This window comes from Miscanthus floridulus, chromosome 8 (assembly GCF_019320115.1).
Source record: "Miscanthus floridulus cultivar M001 chromosome 8, ASM1932011v1, whole genome shotgun sequence".
NCBI lineage: Eukaryota > Viridiplantae > Streptophyta > Magnoliopsida > Poales > Poaceae > Miscanthus > Miscanthus floridulus.
In genome coordinates this window covers 97,639,987-97,654,578 of record NC_089587.1, presented here as the reverse complement: position 1 = coordinate 97,654,578, position 14,592 = coordinate 97,639,987, and the positions used below count along the sequence as shown (strand labels likewise).

The 14,592-nt window shown below is 43.3% G+C and overlaps 1 protein-coding gene and 1 pseudogene across 4 annotated transcripts; both read right to left on the bottom strand.

Annotated features, from left to right (window-relative positions):
- Positions 1 to 2,099: 2,099 nt before the first annotated feature.
- LOC136473038 (fatty acyl-CoA reductase 1-like) lies at positions 2,100 to 13,988 on the bottom strand. 4 transcript variants are annotated; one of them, XM_066470735.1, is made up of 6 exons: positions 13,741 to 13,898; positions 13,494 to 13,597; positions 9,677 to 9,777; positions 8,528 to 9,255; positions 2,459 to 2,586; positions 2,100 to 2,365 (listed from the first exon to the last, which is right to left on the bottom strand). In XM_066470735.1, exons 2-6 carry the CDS (start codon positions 13,562 to 13,564, stop codon positions 2,212 to 2,214), a joined length of 1,182 nt encoding a protein of 393 aa, XP_066326832.1. In that variant the 5' UTR covers positions 13,565 to 13,597; positions 13,741 to 13,898; the 3' UTR covers positions 2,100 to 2,211. The 4 variants fall into 4 exon arrangements, with proteins under 4 accessions (XP_066326832.1, XP_066326833.1, XP_066326834.1 ...); XM_066470737.1 differs by lacking the exons at positions 2,100 to 2,365; positions 2,459 to 2,586 and adding exons at positions 7,740 to 7,858; positions 7,997 to 8,233 and having other exon boundaries at positions 13,741 to 13,988; XM_066470736.1 differs by lacking the exons at positions 13,494 to 13,597; positions 13,741 to 13,898 and adding an exon at positions 9,842 to 10,075.
- LOC136473037 (uncharacterized) lies at positions 4,728 to 7,166 on the bottom strand (annotated as a pseudogene).
- Positions 13,989 to 14,592: the final 604 nt, after the last annotated feature.

Sequence of the window (14,592 nt, the reverse complement as noted above, 5' to 3'; positions counted from 1 at the left end):
TTACTCCCAACTTCAGAGCGAGGATGTTCATTCAGTCAAGGATGTAGCTGCAGCCGATTGCACGGAACCGACCTGCACCGAGTAAAATATCAGAACCTCCCCTTCATCTCTTAATTCAGCAGAAGCGAAATGAAATGCTGGTTAGCATGCATGTTTGTCGCCAGGCAACATATCAGAGATGGCACCCTAACCGTTCCTGGCTGCTACTGGCTGACAGGCACGGATCCCATCCTATTGTTAGATTAACATGAATGTGTGGGTCCTGTACTTGAGTAACAACTTCAGATTTGTTTAGGCGAATGAATCATTGATCTGTTGTATTCTTGATAGATAAGCTAGAGTTTGTTGTAATCTTGTAACAACCTCCATCGGCCAGCTATCTAGTTGTCATCTCGGCTATGTAAAAGCCATGCGCTGGGGCGTTTCAATGCACAATTGTAGCCACCGCACAGAGAAAAAGGGCGACGTTCAACCACGCCATAGCGCCGCGCCTCTGATTTCTTTCACCTATTACTTTCGTCTTTTATTCCCGGAGCTTTCATGTTCTGTCGTCCCGGTCACATGTAGTTTTTTCCAGATTGTTTGTACTAGTCTATATCAATGAATGCTATTGCACAGGCTAGCATGTCAAGAAACATAAATATTAAAAGTTCGTTGGTGGCATCCAATTAGTAATATAGGATTACTCCATGTCCATCTTGGTAATCTCATGCGTCATCACATAGGATTTTTGTGATATCGAGGAGAGAGAATAAGAGGGACGGGAGAAAGAGTTCATCGCCTTACAAACCTAAAATGTGGCGCTATAGTGCAATCCACCCACTATTGTAGCGTGTCATTGATATAACTTCGGTTAAAAGTAAGTATTTTATCCACTGAAGTCATTTAAAAAATTTAAAAAATAAATTACAAAATTTGAAAACTATATATAGATTTCCATACACTAAATGAATTCAAATAAAAAAATTAACTACAAAGTTGTAGAACTTTTCAAGTACTACAACTTTAATATATAGGCTTTGTTTGGTGTCGCTCCGACACTGGAGCCGGAGGAGCCGCACCAAACGAGCATGAGCATGGGCATAGAAAGCGCTTCCGGGTGCTGAGTAGAGGAGTTGGAGTCGTTTTACCTGTATGGACGCGGAGCTAGGTTTTGGTGCTCCGGTTGTTGCAGTGGAGTAGTGCACGCAGAACCATGCTAAAAAGGACCAAAGTTTATCTTTATTCGACTTGATTTGAAAAAGTTACGAATTTCGCTATGCTCTGCATATTTTTAGGGGCGAGCTAAATTATCAACTAACTGATCTAGCAATGTCTCTCTTTCTAGATATGGCTAGCAAGTCGAACCGCCTCTAAAAATATACAGTTGTCTCTAAAAATCAATTTCTAGAGGTAGACAAACTCATTAACCATATTTAGAGACAGAATTCGATAGAGCCACATCAACGCAAAAAGGTAGGTGTCTTTAAAAATAATTTCTATAGTAGTGTACCCAAATTCGAGTTCAAGAAAACTCGAATATGTGCATGGATGATTGGGTGGTAGATGTGGTCATGCATCCAACCACTCAGATTTGAATCCTCTTGGACTTAAATTCATGTGTGTCTTTTTCTTCTTAATGAAAAATTGTATAGTTTCTTCTAGGTTGGCCTATTTTTTTCAATTAGATCACGTTCCTTTTTTATTAAGGATCTGTTTGGTTGGGTTTTTGGCCAAAAGCCCAACCAAAGGGGTTGCTTTTGGAGGCTGCTTTTTTAGAAGAAGTTCCGTAGTACATTTTTAAAAGCACCTTAATTAGACCCTTCTTTTAGCTTTTCGTTGCTTTTCAAAATGGGTGGAATTGTTTCAAGAGAGATAAAGATAGGAGAAAAGATAGGAGGTATAATTTATACTTGTTTCAACCAAATAGCTTTTAGCTTTTCCACAAGTCATAGCCCACAACAACTTTTCCTTATAGCCATAGCTCAACCAAATAGACCCTAAGCTTTGTTTCTCAATTTGATTAGCATCAAAGACTGACATTTTTTTTTTGAAACAAACAAAGACTGGCATTTCATATCGTCCTTTTTTATTATCATTGAGACATTGACACACAGACAGAGATTACAAGTTTATAATGAGATATATAATAAGCTGCCTCCTTAGTCGAGACTGGTTAAGAGCTTTCTTTTTTACACAAGATGAAGGCGAAGTAGCTTCAAAAGGGAGGCTTCACTTGCACAAATACTTGAGAACACCAGGGATGTGGATTCTAGTGAAGTAATGGTCCCAGTCGATGGTCTTGGGGTCGAAATTGAACATGTGATCTTCAGGGGTCTTCATCACCATCGTCAACCTCAACCGCTCCAAGTTCATGTCATCAAAGCTTCATCACCGGGCAATAAAAAGTATATATATATATAGGAAACGTTAACTTTTTTATATAATATAACAATGGAGGTAACGGGTAATTAATTACCATCCGTTGAAGAAGGCAAAGGGGCCATAGACGTCAAGAAGATGCATCACAAACTTGTACTTGCGGTTGAGGTCGTTGTAGAGCCGCGAGAAGAGCCCACAAAGCAGCAGATTCACTAAGTGCAGAATCTACAGTGCACATTAGCTCACTTGAGTGATGGGGACAAATCAGACAACTAGATTTTTTTTTGCGAAACACACAAGTATAGACGCAGACGCTAAACACGCACGCACTAGACTCAATTATTAGTAATAAGCACAATAAAGACATTTAATTTATTTTCCCCTCCAATTCTAGGCCCCTGTTTGTTTCAGCTTAACTTTGGGACCTTCCAAAAGCCAAAAGGCTCCCACGAGCCAAAAGCCCAAAAACTCACTTTGAGGAGCTCTGCTTTTGGCTTCCGAGAGCTTTTTGCCTTTTGAAATGCCCTAAAGTTGTGGTCCAAAAGCTCCTAAAAAGCCCAAACAAATAGACCATAAATGTAGGTTGTAGGACGTCTAGCTAGGACACAGACACATGACCTATAATATAAGGTGTGACTAGCTAGCAATTTCTATAAAAACGTAGTAACATTTTAAAACAACATGATTAAATATTAATTGTCAAATTTTATATAGGGTTTTTGGCTGCATTCGTATTTACCACCTTATTTCATGTGCGTTGGATTTGATTGGGGTGAAAATTATTTTTCATCCTAATCCATCTCAATACATGTCAATTGAGGTTGATGAGTGTATCTAAATAAGGCCTAATGAATCTAGGTACCAGAGGCATCGCTGAAAGGAACCCTCTGCCCATTTCTTTCCTCTTGTTATGGAGTGCAGTTTGCATGGGGTTTTGTATGCTGGTGTCGAGGTGGTTTTGTGTTGTTTGTGTAGTAGTTGTGGCCTTGTAATTCTTTGTTATGGCATATTACCTTGCCTCTTTTCTATTAATATATGTCTAATAATTGTTTTGTCAGTTGCTATTTGGTCAATCTTTTGAAAGGCATACTTACATTATATTATTAAGAGTAAAATGCACTGTAGGTCCTCAAACTATTGGCTCCTTTCCATCTACGTCCTCAAACTATTAAACCAACTATCTAGGTCCCTGATTTATTTCCGCGGCACACGCAGTGTCCAGATGCAGCCACGTCAGCCACATAATCCGACGTGGCCGTGCCAGAGTGGCAGATGAAGGGCGAGGTCATGCCAATTTAGCAGAAAAGCCCCCGCCAATGTTCTGTTCATTAGTTGGTACTCCGGCCTTCTCTTCCCCAATCTTCTTCAGGCTGCTCGCCGCCCGCCGCTTGCTGCTCGCCGCCCGCGGCCGCTATCTCCGGTCCGGCCGCCCGCGCCCGCATTCTTCGGTCCGCAGCGCCTCCACGCAGTCAGCGATGTCGCTCGGTAGCTCGTCATCCGCACAGAGGGTTGGGCCCCTGAGATTGGGCACGCGCACTGGGCTGCCCCTTGTGCCGTGCCCTAAATGCGGCGAGGAGATCCTCAAGCTCACTTCAGGTCCAGGATCTAAGGTCCCGGGGGCCATCTTCTTCAAGTGCCGGCTCCATGAGAGAGATGCAAGTGCCGACCTCTTCAATTGTTCCCTCCCTGTTCAACAGCGATGATACTCTTGTTGTAGTCTTACTGTACAAATTGCAGGACTCTACAACTTGCCCTTGGTATTTGTTTGCCGACAAGTATGAGAAGCTGCTGATTGCCAAGGGATTGGTGGAGAAGAGAGGGACTACTGACGCCGGCATTAGGCAGGAGGATTCCATGAATGAAGTTGAGCAGATCAAGATTGCAATTGGACACTTAGAGGGAGTAGTGGAAGCAAACAAGACTGAATTGACACCTTTGCTTGCTGATGTAGTGTCTCTGAAGAATGGAAGTGATAGAGTAGCTGAAAAGCTACAGAAGTTGGTAGACCTAGGAAAAATTGTAGCAGTGTGCCTTGTAGTTGCTGCTGTTTTTCTTGTTCTAGGTGTAATAACCATGTTTTTCAAGTAGAAGTGGCAGCTTAGTACCTCTACTGAACCATGTGTTCAAGTATGTTTCAGTTTACAAGCTGTAATAACCATGTTCATGTTCAATGAATGGAATATGAGTTTGTATCAATGCAAGTATGTTTCAATTAGCTTTTATGCAATTCTCTTGCAGCAAATGACAGAAGTTGATAACATAGTGACATAGACCAGATCACTGGAATTTCATTGTCAAATCAGTCACTGCAGTTACATATCATAGCTTAGGCCATTAGTTCTTTGACCATCAGTCACTGCAGTTACATACCATAGTTTAGGCCATTCCTTCTACCACCCTACTGTTTGCATTGCAAATGATCTATATATCTATGATCACTGCACAAAAGGCAAGTTTAGCTGCTTGACAAAAGGCAGCCATTGCTGCTGTACAAAAGAAACAGTAGCTGCTACACAAAAGTAAGACACCACACTGTCTTCACTTCTCTCCATTTGTCCCTTTCTTGGACTTGGATTTGGCCTTGGCTGCCTTCTTCTTCTCTGTAGGTACCCTGCTGGCCCTCACAATCTTGGATGCTGTTGTAAGTGGCATGTGTCTTGCTGGTGGGAGATTGGAGCTGATGTAGGCACAATCTGGAATAGGTTGCCTCACTGCAGTTTGCCTCACAGCTTGGGCAGCCTGCAACAATAGGATTCAATTATTAGTCTTACAAAGGAGAAAAAAATAGTGCTAGGAGCTAGGAAGAAGGTGTTGCCTCATCTTGCAGTTGTGACACCATTGGGTTCTCCAAAGTTGACATAAGTGGTTGTGTTACACTTTCTTGCAGGTTCATCTCCTAAAGAAAGTTACAAATGAGTTTCATATAATGTCATCCAATTAAGCATTTGGTTGGTTTTGCACAAACCTGGACAGTGGCAGGTTGTTGGCTGGAATGTTGATCTAGCACAGATGGACTAGCTTTCTTCCTTGATTTTTTCACTGCTGGTTCTCCTGCTTTCTTTCTCTCACAGGTTGCTGAGTTGTGCCCAGGTTCTCCACAGTGACTACAATGCATGGTTACTCCATGTTTGGTTAGTCTTGGTCCATTTGGTCCACCAACTTCATGTGCTGCTTTCCTTCTAGCTTTAGGTGGCCTTCCAACCCTTTTTTCATACACAGGTGGTTGAACTTGTGGGCCACCAACCTTTTCCCAAGTGGACTTGTCATTGCATGGGTGAATGTAGCATCCATATGCCTTCTTAAAAGCTTCAGTAGAGTAACACCAGGGCAGCACTGACTCCTCAGGTATCCTCTCATGCCTCAGGCAAGAAATTGCATGACTGCAGGGTATACCTGTCAAGCTCCACCTCTTGCAATCGCAATGCCTTCCTCCAATGTCTACATTAAATTGCCACTCCCTGTCATGAACCTCAAATACACCACTCCCACTTGGTATTACATAGCATGTGTTGGCCATCTCTGCATGTCTTGCCAATTTCTTCCTGATCTTTGGACAGATCAGCATCCCTCCCCATTTCTCTTGCACTTCTTTTTGTTTGTTGTAGTGTCTGGCCATGAGCTGTCCCTTGATCCTTTGCAGCATGCTTAAGATAGGAAGTTCTCTAGCTTCTAAAATGTACCTGTTAAACACTTCACAGGTATTGTTCAGCAAAATATCACGTTTTGGGTACTCACTAAAAAATGCCCTAACCCAAGTGTTTGGGGCCATTTTCTCTAACCAAGCATGGGCATCTTTGTTGAGTAGTTTCATTTTGTCCATCTCTTGATTCCATCTTGGCACTGTACTTGCCCTTGCACAAGCCCAAAGCTGATTCTTCAGGTTTTCCCCTTTGAACTGCCCCTGGAAGTTGGAGTAGAGGTGCCTAACACAAAACCTATGTTCAGAGTTAGAAAAGGTTTGCTGAACAGCAGGGATTAAACCTTTCTGTTTATCTGTCATGATGGTCCAAGGTGTAGTATTTTCTATTCCTAGATCTTCTTTCAAGTGCTCTAGGAACCACTTCCAAGAAGCAAGACACTCCACCTCAACCACTGCCATTGCAATAGGAAATATACAATCATTAGGATCTATTCCTACAGCAGTTAGCAACTGACCCCCCAAATTTAGTCTTGATGTGGAAACCATCAAGACATATAACAGGTCTGCATCCACTTAAAAAACCCCTCTTGCATGCATCCAATGAGAAATACAATGAACTGAAACAACCATCAAGCAATTTCAAATACAAAGTGCTTCCTGGATTTGTCTTCCTAAGTTCCTGCCCATAGTCCCACAACTCAGTGTACTGCTGCACTTCATCTCCATATATCAAGTTCCAAGCCAGTCTTCTAGCTCTAGATAATTTGTTCCTGGATGGGGTCAAATTTAACTCCAGCTGCACTGTCTTTGCAAAATTTGACAAACTCATCTTCTCATCAGCTCTGAACCTCTCTACATATTTGTTGGCAAGCCATTTTGCAGTACACCTTTTCAATACCCATTTTTTCTGACATGTGTGAGTCCCAACATAAGTCTTAATGACAAAACAGTCTACCCTTTTGTCTTCTGAAGCATACAAGTACCATGGACATTCTTCATCACAATGAGCTTTGATTCTAGTCCTATCATTCTTGGGCATCTTTATCTCCACTCTATTCTTGATACTATATTCAGTAATTGCCTTTCTAAGCATCTCTACTGAATCAAACTTCATGCCAACTTTGAAAATTGGGTTCTGTAAATCTTCAGGTCTGAAACTTCTCATGTTCTGCCCAGCCCTACCCTCTTCACCAGATTCTGGTAGCTCTAATTATTCTTCATCAGAGTCCAACTCATCCCATTCTTTGCCTACTGGTTCATTGTCTACTGGGCCAAATCTTTTCCTCCCTGCTCTGACCATTATCCTCTTTGCAGCACCATCATCAACCACACTTTCATCAACATCATCACAAAAAAGGTCATCATCATCATCTCGAACTGCATAGTCACTGTCAACAAAATCAACATCTGAACTGCATTCACTGTCATCAGCATCAGCACATTCTGTCCTAGCAGGGGCAGGCACCTTTGAAGGACTAATCACTTTGGGTAAGGTTACAATTGGGTTGTACACAATGTCCTCCTAGTTGTTGCCATCAACAGTATTGTAATGGTCCATATAAAGCACATAATTCTTGACCTTAAATGCAACTTGCTTCATTATCTGTGCTTCTTTATCTGATGCAATCAAACGCAAACCGGTTGACAAGTCCTGCTCAGGCAACAACCACCACACTGGAACACCCAGATCATAACCTAGCACCACTGATATCTCATCTACTGCATTAAAAGACCAGTACTGCACTTTGATATTGTCGAACCAATCGACCTTGCCATCGAGGTACACTCGATCAACACCAGACCCACAGAAAAATCCATTATGATGCACTTCCACAGAAAACTCTTCATCGTCAGGCCCTAAAGAACGAAAAACAACCCTAAAATTAAGCACCGAATCGGAGCATATCAAGCAAGCCTACCAGACCAACTACTACGCCTCCAAATTGATCTGGCACAGATAGCATTGAGTATAGGATACAGCTCTAGGGCACTTACCATAAGTTGGAGCCAGCTCCCCTTTCAATCGTCGACGCCCTGCCATGGTGCCGCCGCGCCGCAATTTGTGCGGCCGGGCGGCACCCACCGCGGAGCTCGTTGACACCGACGTTGGTGGGGCCGCGAGTTCGCCGCAGCCCCGGCCCGCCCTCGTGATCTCTCCCTGCCCGCGAGTTCGCCGCCGCCCCGGCCCGCCCTTGCCTTCTCTCGGCTGACAGAGATTGGGGGAGAGGGTGGCTGCAGTTGAAAGTAAGGAAGACAACGTTCGTGAGGGGTTTTTGATAAAATGCGATGACCTCGCCCTTCATCTGCCACTCTGGCACGGCCACGTCGGATTATGTGGCTGACGTGGCTGCATCTGGACCGTGCGTGTGCCGCGGAAATAGATCAGGGACCTTGATAGTTGGTTTGATAGTTTGAGGACGTAGATGGGAAGGAGCCAATAGTTTGAGGACCTACAGTGCATTTTACTCTATTATTAATTATTCTGAATTAGAGGGAGTATATATACAATACTATCACTTGTCTGACCTCTAGCGGCAGCTTGAAGGTGAACAACATGTAGAGGTAGAACTGCGCGATTGTGGGGAAGAAGCGCATCTCCCTGGTGGGGATGACCTTGCCGTCCTTCCCCACGCGCGGGTTCTGGTAGAAGTGCCGGCGGCCGGACTCGTACAGAACGGAGTAGCTGACTGGGTTGCGCAGCGACGAGGTGACGTGGTACACCGGCACCGCCTCCGCGGCCTTCTCCTCCGAGTGCGCCACCATGGCCGCCATCATCGCGTTGGCCACCATGTCCCCCGGGATGACATCCACGACCACGCTGAGGTCGCCGAGGAAGCAGGACAGGTTCTGCTTGGCGTAGCCGATGATGAGCGTGTCGATGGTGCGCATGCCCTGCATCCACCCCGGCAGCGGGTCCGCCCGGACACTAGTGATGACGCTGGGGCGCATGACCACCACAGGCACCACAGGCATGTCGCCGCGGAGCTGCCCCAGCAGCATCTCCCCCATGGCCTTGGTGAAGACGTACGTGTTGGACCACCCAAAGTGGCGAGCCCTCTGGATGCCCAGCTCCTTCATGGCCTTCCTCTCTGTCTTCTTGCGCTCCTCATCGTTGGCGTCCATGAGCTCCTTCTTGGCTTCCCTGACGAGCTGCAACTCGGCGTCGACGTCGAGGTACCTTCCCTCACACAGCGACTCGCCGGGCTTGATGGGCTTCTCCAGGTGGAGCCCGTCCCTGTCGCCGCAGACATAAGCTGCAAACATAGACCAATGCAAAGTTAATCAGCCTGTTCGGCTGAACTACTTCCGGCTTCTTTCACCTTATTTCAGCTTATTCTCTCTCACAGAACACTATTGAATCATCCAAAATCAACCAAAATCATCCGAAAGTGGATCAGCCGTCAGTAAGATTAATTGACCTGGCGCTCTCTCTTCTTGCTTCGTCTTTTATTGGGAGCAAGGTTTTAAATCTCCATTTACAGTTGCCGCTATGATTGACTATAGCTATTTGAAAATTGAAATAGATCAAACTATTGTATTTGTGTCCATGTATAATTTTTGCCTCTATAGCCTGCTATGCTTCATTTAACTCCACTGTTTAGCTGTTTGAGAAGCCATCCATTAAATACTTTAGCCGGAGATTTAGATCACTGATTAATTGGGAGTTCTACTGACCAGTGGAGACATGCATGAACATCTTGAGGTTGGCGCACTGCTGAGCAAAGTGGCAGAGGTGCTTCACCCCCATCACGTTCACGTCCAACGAGACATCATATCTACACAAGTCATAAAAAAATCAGTTTTAAAAGGGGAATAAGGATGACATTATTATTCCAGTACCGTGCGGCCATGGCCTGATGGCCCCCGTGCAAGAACCAGCGGTGCTCCAGTAGTCCGGTAGTTGCAGTCAGTTTCAGTGGTTGCTGGACAGTGACAGTTTGCGCCTCTCTTGTATTGGTGTTTGTTTTTCCGATAGTTGGGCTGTGTAGTTTGGGTTTTTATCCCAGTTGGTTGCAGGAGAAGATGGTTGCCTTGCCTGGGGACATCATCTACGGCAAAGCTTTTGCTGTCATTTCTAAAAAAAAATAAAGGGCTAAGCCTCTTAGCGGTTGTCTTCAACAGCTAAGAACAGATTTAGCTAGCTATAGCGGTAGCTAAGCCATTTACTGGTTTTAGAAAAATAAAAAAAAAACAGAAACTAATATAACAAACTTCAGTGATTAATTCCAAATAATCAATTCACATAAGACTATATGAGTAAATCATAAGAGAGTTATTTAACAACATAACATTTTCATCGTACCATCACCATTAGTTCATCACCAGTGTGGCCTACGGGACATACTTGTCACAAACTTAGAAGCTACAGCCGGCTAAATGCTGAGGTGGAAGAGAAAGGAGAGGAGAGAGAAGAGAAGCGCGTTGTAAGCCTACAGCTGGCTTAAATACAAGAACAAAAAAAATTTGTGAGAGAGACAAGTATGTTATATATTAATAGTGAAGAGCTAACTACTAGATGGGTGGGCTGGAAGAAGGCTGCAAATATCCTTACAACAGGTAGGCCAACTGTATTATTAGCCTTGCTCTTACAACTTACAGAATAAATAGAAAGCTATTAGCTAATAGTAATAAAAAAAACTAGCTAGCTATATTTGGACTAGGTCGTTGGCCATTCTTAGGCCCCGTTTAGATGCAAAAAATTTTGGATTTTGGCTCACTGTAGCATTTCGTTTGTATTTGGTAATTAGTGTCTAATTATGGACTAATTAGGTTCAAAAGTTTTGTCTCGCGATTTCTCGACCAACTGTGTAATTAGTTTTTTTCCGTCTATATTTAGTACTTCATGCATGTCCCGCAAGATTCGATGTGACGGATACTGCGCAATTTTTTTTGGAATCTAAACAGGCCCTTAGTTGTTGGGTGGCAACTATCCCTTGCTAAATATAATTTTTGGAGCCAATATACGCAGCGTATATATATACTCCCTCCCACCAGTTTTAAAAAGGATATAATTTTCACCTCGAGGAGTCAAATAATTTTAAGTTTAATTAAATCTATATAAAATTATAAACATTATGATATTGATAAATTAGATTGATTATGAAATGTACTTTCATAGTATATCTAATTGAAGGCATAAACATTTATATATTTTTTTCTAAAACATTCTCCAAAACCTGGAACTGCATTCGTCTGGAATGAGTACTCTAGGAAAGTTATCAGCGAACCTACGAATAAACTAAATTTTGCTGATTATACCAGCTAGCAAAAATTAAACTTATTTGCGGGCTCGTGACCAACCTACCTTGCATGTCTAGAGATTAGCAGCCATGTTCGCATTCCCGTTGCCGGAACGAGAATGTAATAGCTAGCATTATTGGAGTACGTATATGAAACCAACCATCCACATGTCTCATCATCATTCAATTCAATTTTGGGTGGAGTAGCTAGCTAGCTTGATGATGAGAAGTGACCGGGTACTCTGTGTGGCCATTACTGATGAACACGACGGGTAAGAGTGCTGGACTATTTGCTGCTATCACTGGTCACTAGCTTGGCCGCTGTCATAATATTTATGGTGCATAATCAATATTGTTTTTAGTAAAACTTATTTATAGATATAATTATTTAATAATATTTTCTATAAATCTAATAATATTTTTTAAAAAAAATTAACCGAACATCATAGAGACACTTTTTTTAGACGGAAGGAAGGAGTACTGTATAGGCCATTAACTGGTTTTGTCCAAGGAGCGTTGACGGTTGGTTCTAGTAGTGAGAGAAAGTGATACGGAGAGGACTGGTCACTGGTGGCGCCTTTTTGGAACATGATGGAGATGCCGGCCTACGTATATGGGTGCAGTGACTAGGGATGAAATGCATGCACATGCACTGATAGTATATGATGACAAAAACGTGTTTGGTCGTCTTGTAGACTTGGAAATATCTTTGGCTGCCCTAACACATTCTACATGCACTGATAGTAAATTGAGTTTGATTAAGTCTATAGGAAATACTATGAACATGTATGACTTCAGTTATGTATGCTATGGAAATATATTTCCCATAGATCAAATTTAATGATATATACTAGTAGGTATGTTTTTGTGTGTTGCAGTGGATGCATAAATTGTTGTGCGGTCATCTGGACCTGCTCATGCCAATTGTAGTGAGCTTAAAAATGTAACTCTAGTCTAGATGTACAATTTGTGACTGACGTCGTCCTCCTGAAGGAGGATACGTACAGTCTACCTCGGGTTTCGGAGGAATGAAAGTGAGAGATAGCAGACAGAGAAGAGCCATGAACCAAGAGAGACAAGAAGGGTAGAAGTGAGGGACAGCCTGATGGAGAGAGTGACAATGGCTCATACTTTAATAATTTGATAAAGTTTATTACGTTTTTATATCAATTTGATCAAAACCTCAGATCATTTGACCAAATATTATTCTAGAATTGTATCTTTTGATCTAGTACTGTTATTCTAGAATTGTATCTTTTTAGAACGAGTAGTGGTCGTCAACCAATATGTACGTATGTAGTGAACGAAGAGCTAGCTAGCATAATTAATTCAATAGAGATTACGAGGTTTTGCATGCTAAACATTTGTTCCCATGGCGCTGGCAGTGCATTTGGCGGGCACAATTCTAAGGCACTTATCGACGGTACCAAATATACATCATTCGGCGGCTACACATGGAAAACAAATGCAATATCTTTACCTAAATCTTATTTAAAACAAAATCCTCACGGCAGACGACCTCTCACATCGGAGATGGCCTCACCATGAGACCTGTGCTCTGTACAACGGGCCGCTAGAGAGCAGTTACCACCATTGCCTGGCATGTCCTTTTGCGCAAGTAGTATGGTTTCAAGTCGTTCTCTCTTGGGAGCACTCTGACACCTTAGCAGATTGGTGGGAGAACACACTACTATCGCCTATCGGTGCCCAAAGAACGCGAGCGAGCGTTCAACGACCTAGCTATCTACACCATGCGGAACCTATGAAAGGAGCGCAACCACAGGATCTTCGACGTAACTCATGCCACGGTCCCCAAGTTGCTGGAAGGATCAAGGAAAATATAGACCTAAATAAAAGAGCTCACCGTTTGCATCCTCCTTAGTCACAATTGGGGTTTTATTTTGTGAGCTGTATGTTTTTTCTCTCCCATCCTGTGTGTTGCTCGCGGATGTTTGGTCCTTGGCACTTGTGTATATAAATCTATAAAACCTCTCTTCTTAATTGAAAGGCAGATGAGTTTGTTCAAAAGAAAATGCGCCATTGAAAGGCAGAGTTCGTTCAAAAGAAAATGACGCCGGCAATGCTAATCCAATTCCGATCCTGTAAGTGACTGTGTGTCAGACCACGTAGTTGCGCTCAAAATTGTAACACTCCCTCCGCTTCCGCCTGACCGGAGTGAGGACTGCATCTGCTGCGCGGTTAACAGGCGCTGTAAAGCAAAGAGAGAAGTGCAAGCAAAGTGAAGTAATGACCTCTTCTTGGACGCGTTGCTTTGCAGATGACGCGTCCTTCCCTCGTACAAGAAGATAGATCTTGGTTGCATCAGGCTGCACCCGGAGTATCTTCTCCACAAGAACTGCATTCATGCATGTACAAGCCACTTATATGTATGCATATGCAAATCAAAACACAAGATAAACTCAACAACAACACAATGCAAGCTACACTTAGCTACTCCTTTAATTAATAGTTTTGCAGGAGAGACGGCATATAACATACTCTTCCCAAGAAAGCCAGTTGAGCCGGTGATGAGGATGCTCTTGCCCTTGAAATACGCTATGATCCTCGCCGCGTCCATGCTGTCGTACTCGTACATCATCGATCACGTACGCTTGATTCTTTGCTTCAGGGAGCTAGAGAGAGAAGAGAGAGGATAAGCAGTGTTATGGTGCGCTGCAGGTGGTGCGTCCAATCTATCCAGCAGCAGCAGGCAGTGAGACTTGGAGGCTAGGAGAGACCCAAGAAAGAGGTCTCACATACGCGCATCTGTTACACACACACACAGCCACACAATCATACAGGGCAGGTAGGGGTGTAATAAGGCCCTGTTTGAATCCTATTTTTGAGAATCTGGATAGAAAAAATCTCACAATCACAATATCTGATATCTCATCCAAAACAGCCCAAATTTTTAGAGGAATTTTAATTCACAATTTTTAAGAATCCTGAAATCCAATAAAATTGTTGGGATTATTTTTACCCGAATTCTCAGAATCCCTTGATTCAAAGGGGCACCTAAGTGGGTCAGATTTGGTTACCCAGTCTACCCAGTAAATTCTCTTTGGGTTTTGGGAAAACCCAACAAACCACTCCAACCTTGGGTTATTCATGGTTCGTCCACCAAAGAACACCAACCCTACCATGAGAGAGCCTTGCCCTGTCTGCAAGATTGGGATCTTGTGTCATGGATTCCTGCTAGCTGCTGCAGCTAGGGACGTGCCGGCGCAGAGAACGATCGGTGAGTCGGTGACTAATCCTTTCTGGGATGAAGGGAGTAGCCTACTATATATTATATTATATATTCTGCTGTGCATATTGATCGAGGTAGCATCACCGAGCCTTTTGGCGGCC

Excerpts from the sequence above, each read along its gene's own strand:
- LOC136473038 (XM_066470735.1), bottom strand. The coding sequence starts at position 13,564 with ATGCAACCAAGATCTATCTTCTTGTACGAGGGAAGGACGCGTCATCTG. Across the intron at positions 9,778-13,493 it reads AGCAACGCGTCCAAGAAGAG|ATATGATGTCTCGTTGGACG; the intron begins GTCATTACTTCA and ends TGACTTGTGTAG. Across the intron at positions 9,256-9,676 it reads GTTCATGCATGTCTCCACTG|CTTATGTCTGCGGCGACAGG; the intron begins GTCAGTAGAACT and ends CTATGTTTGCAG.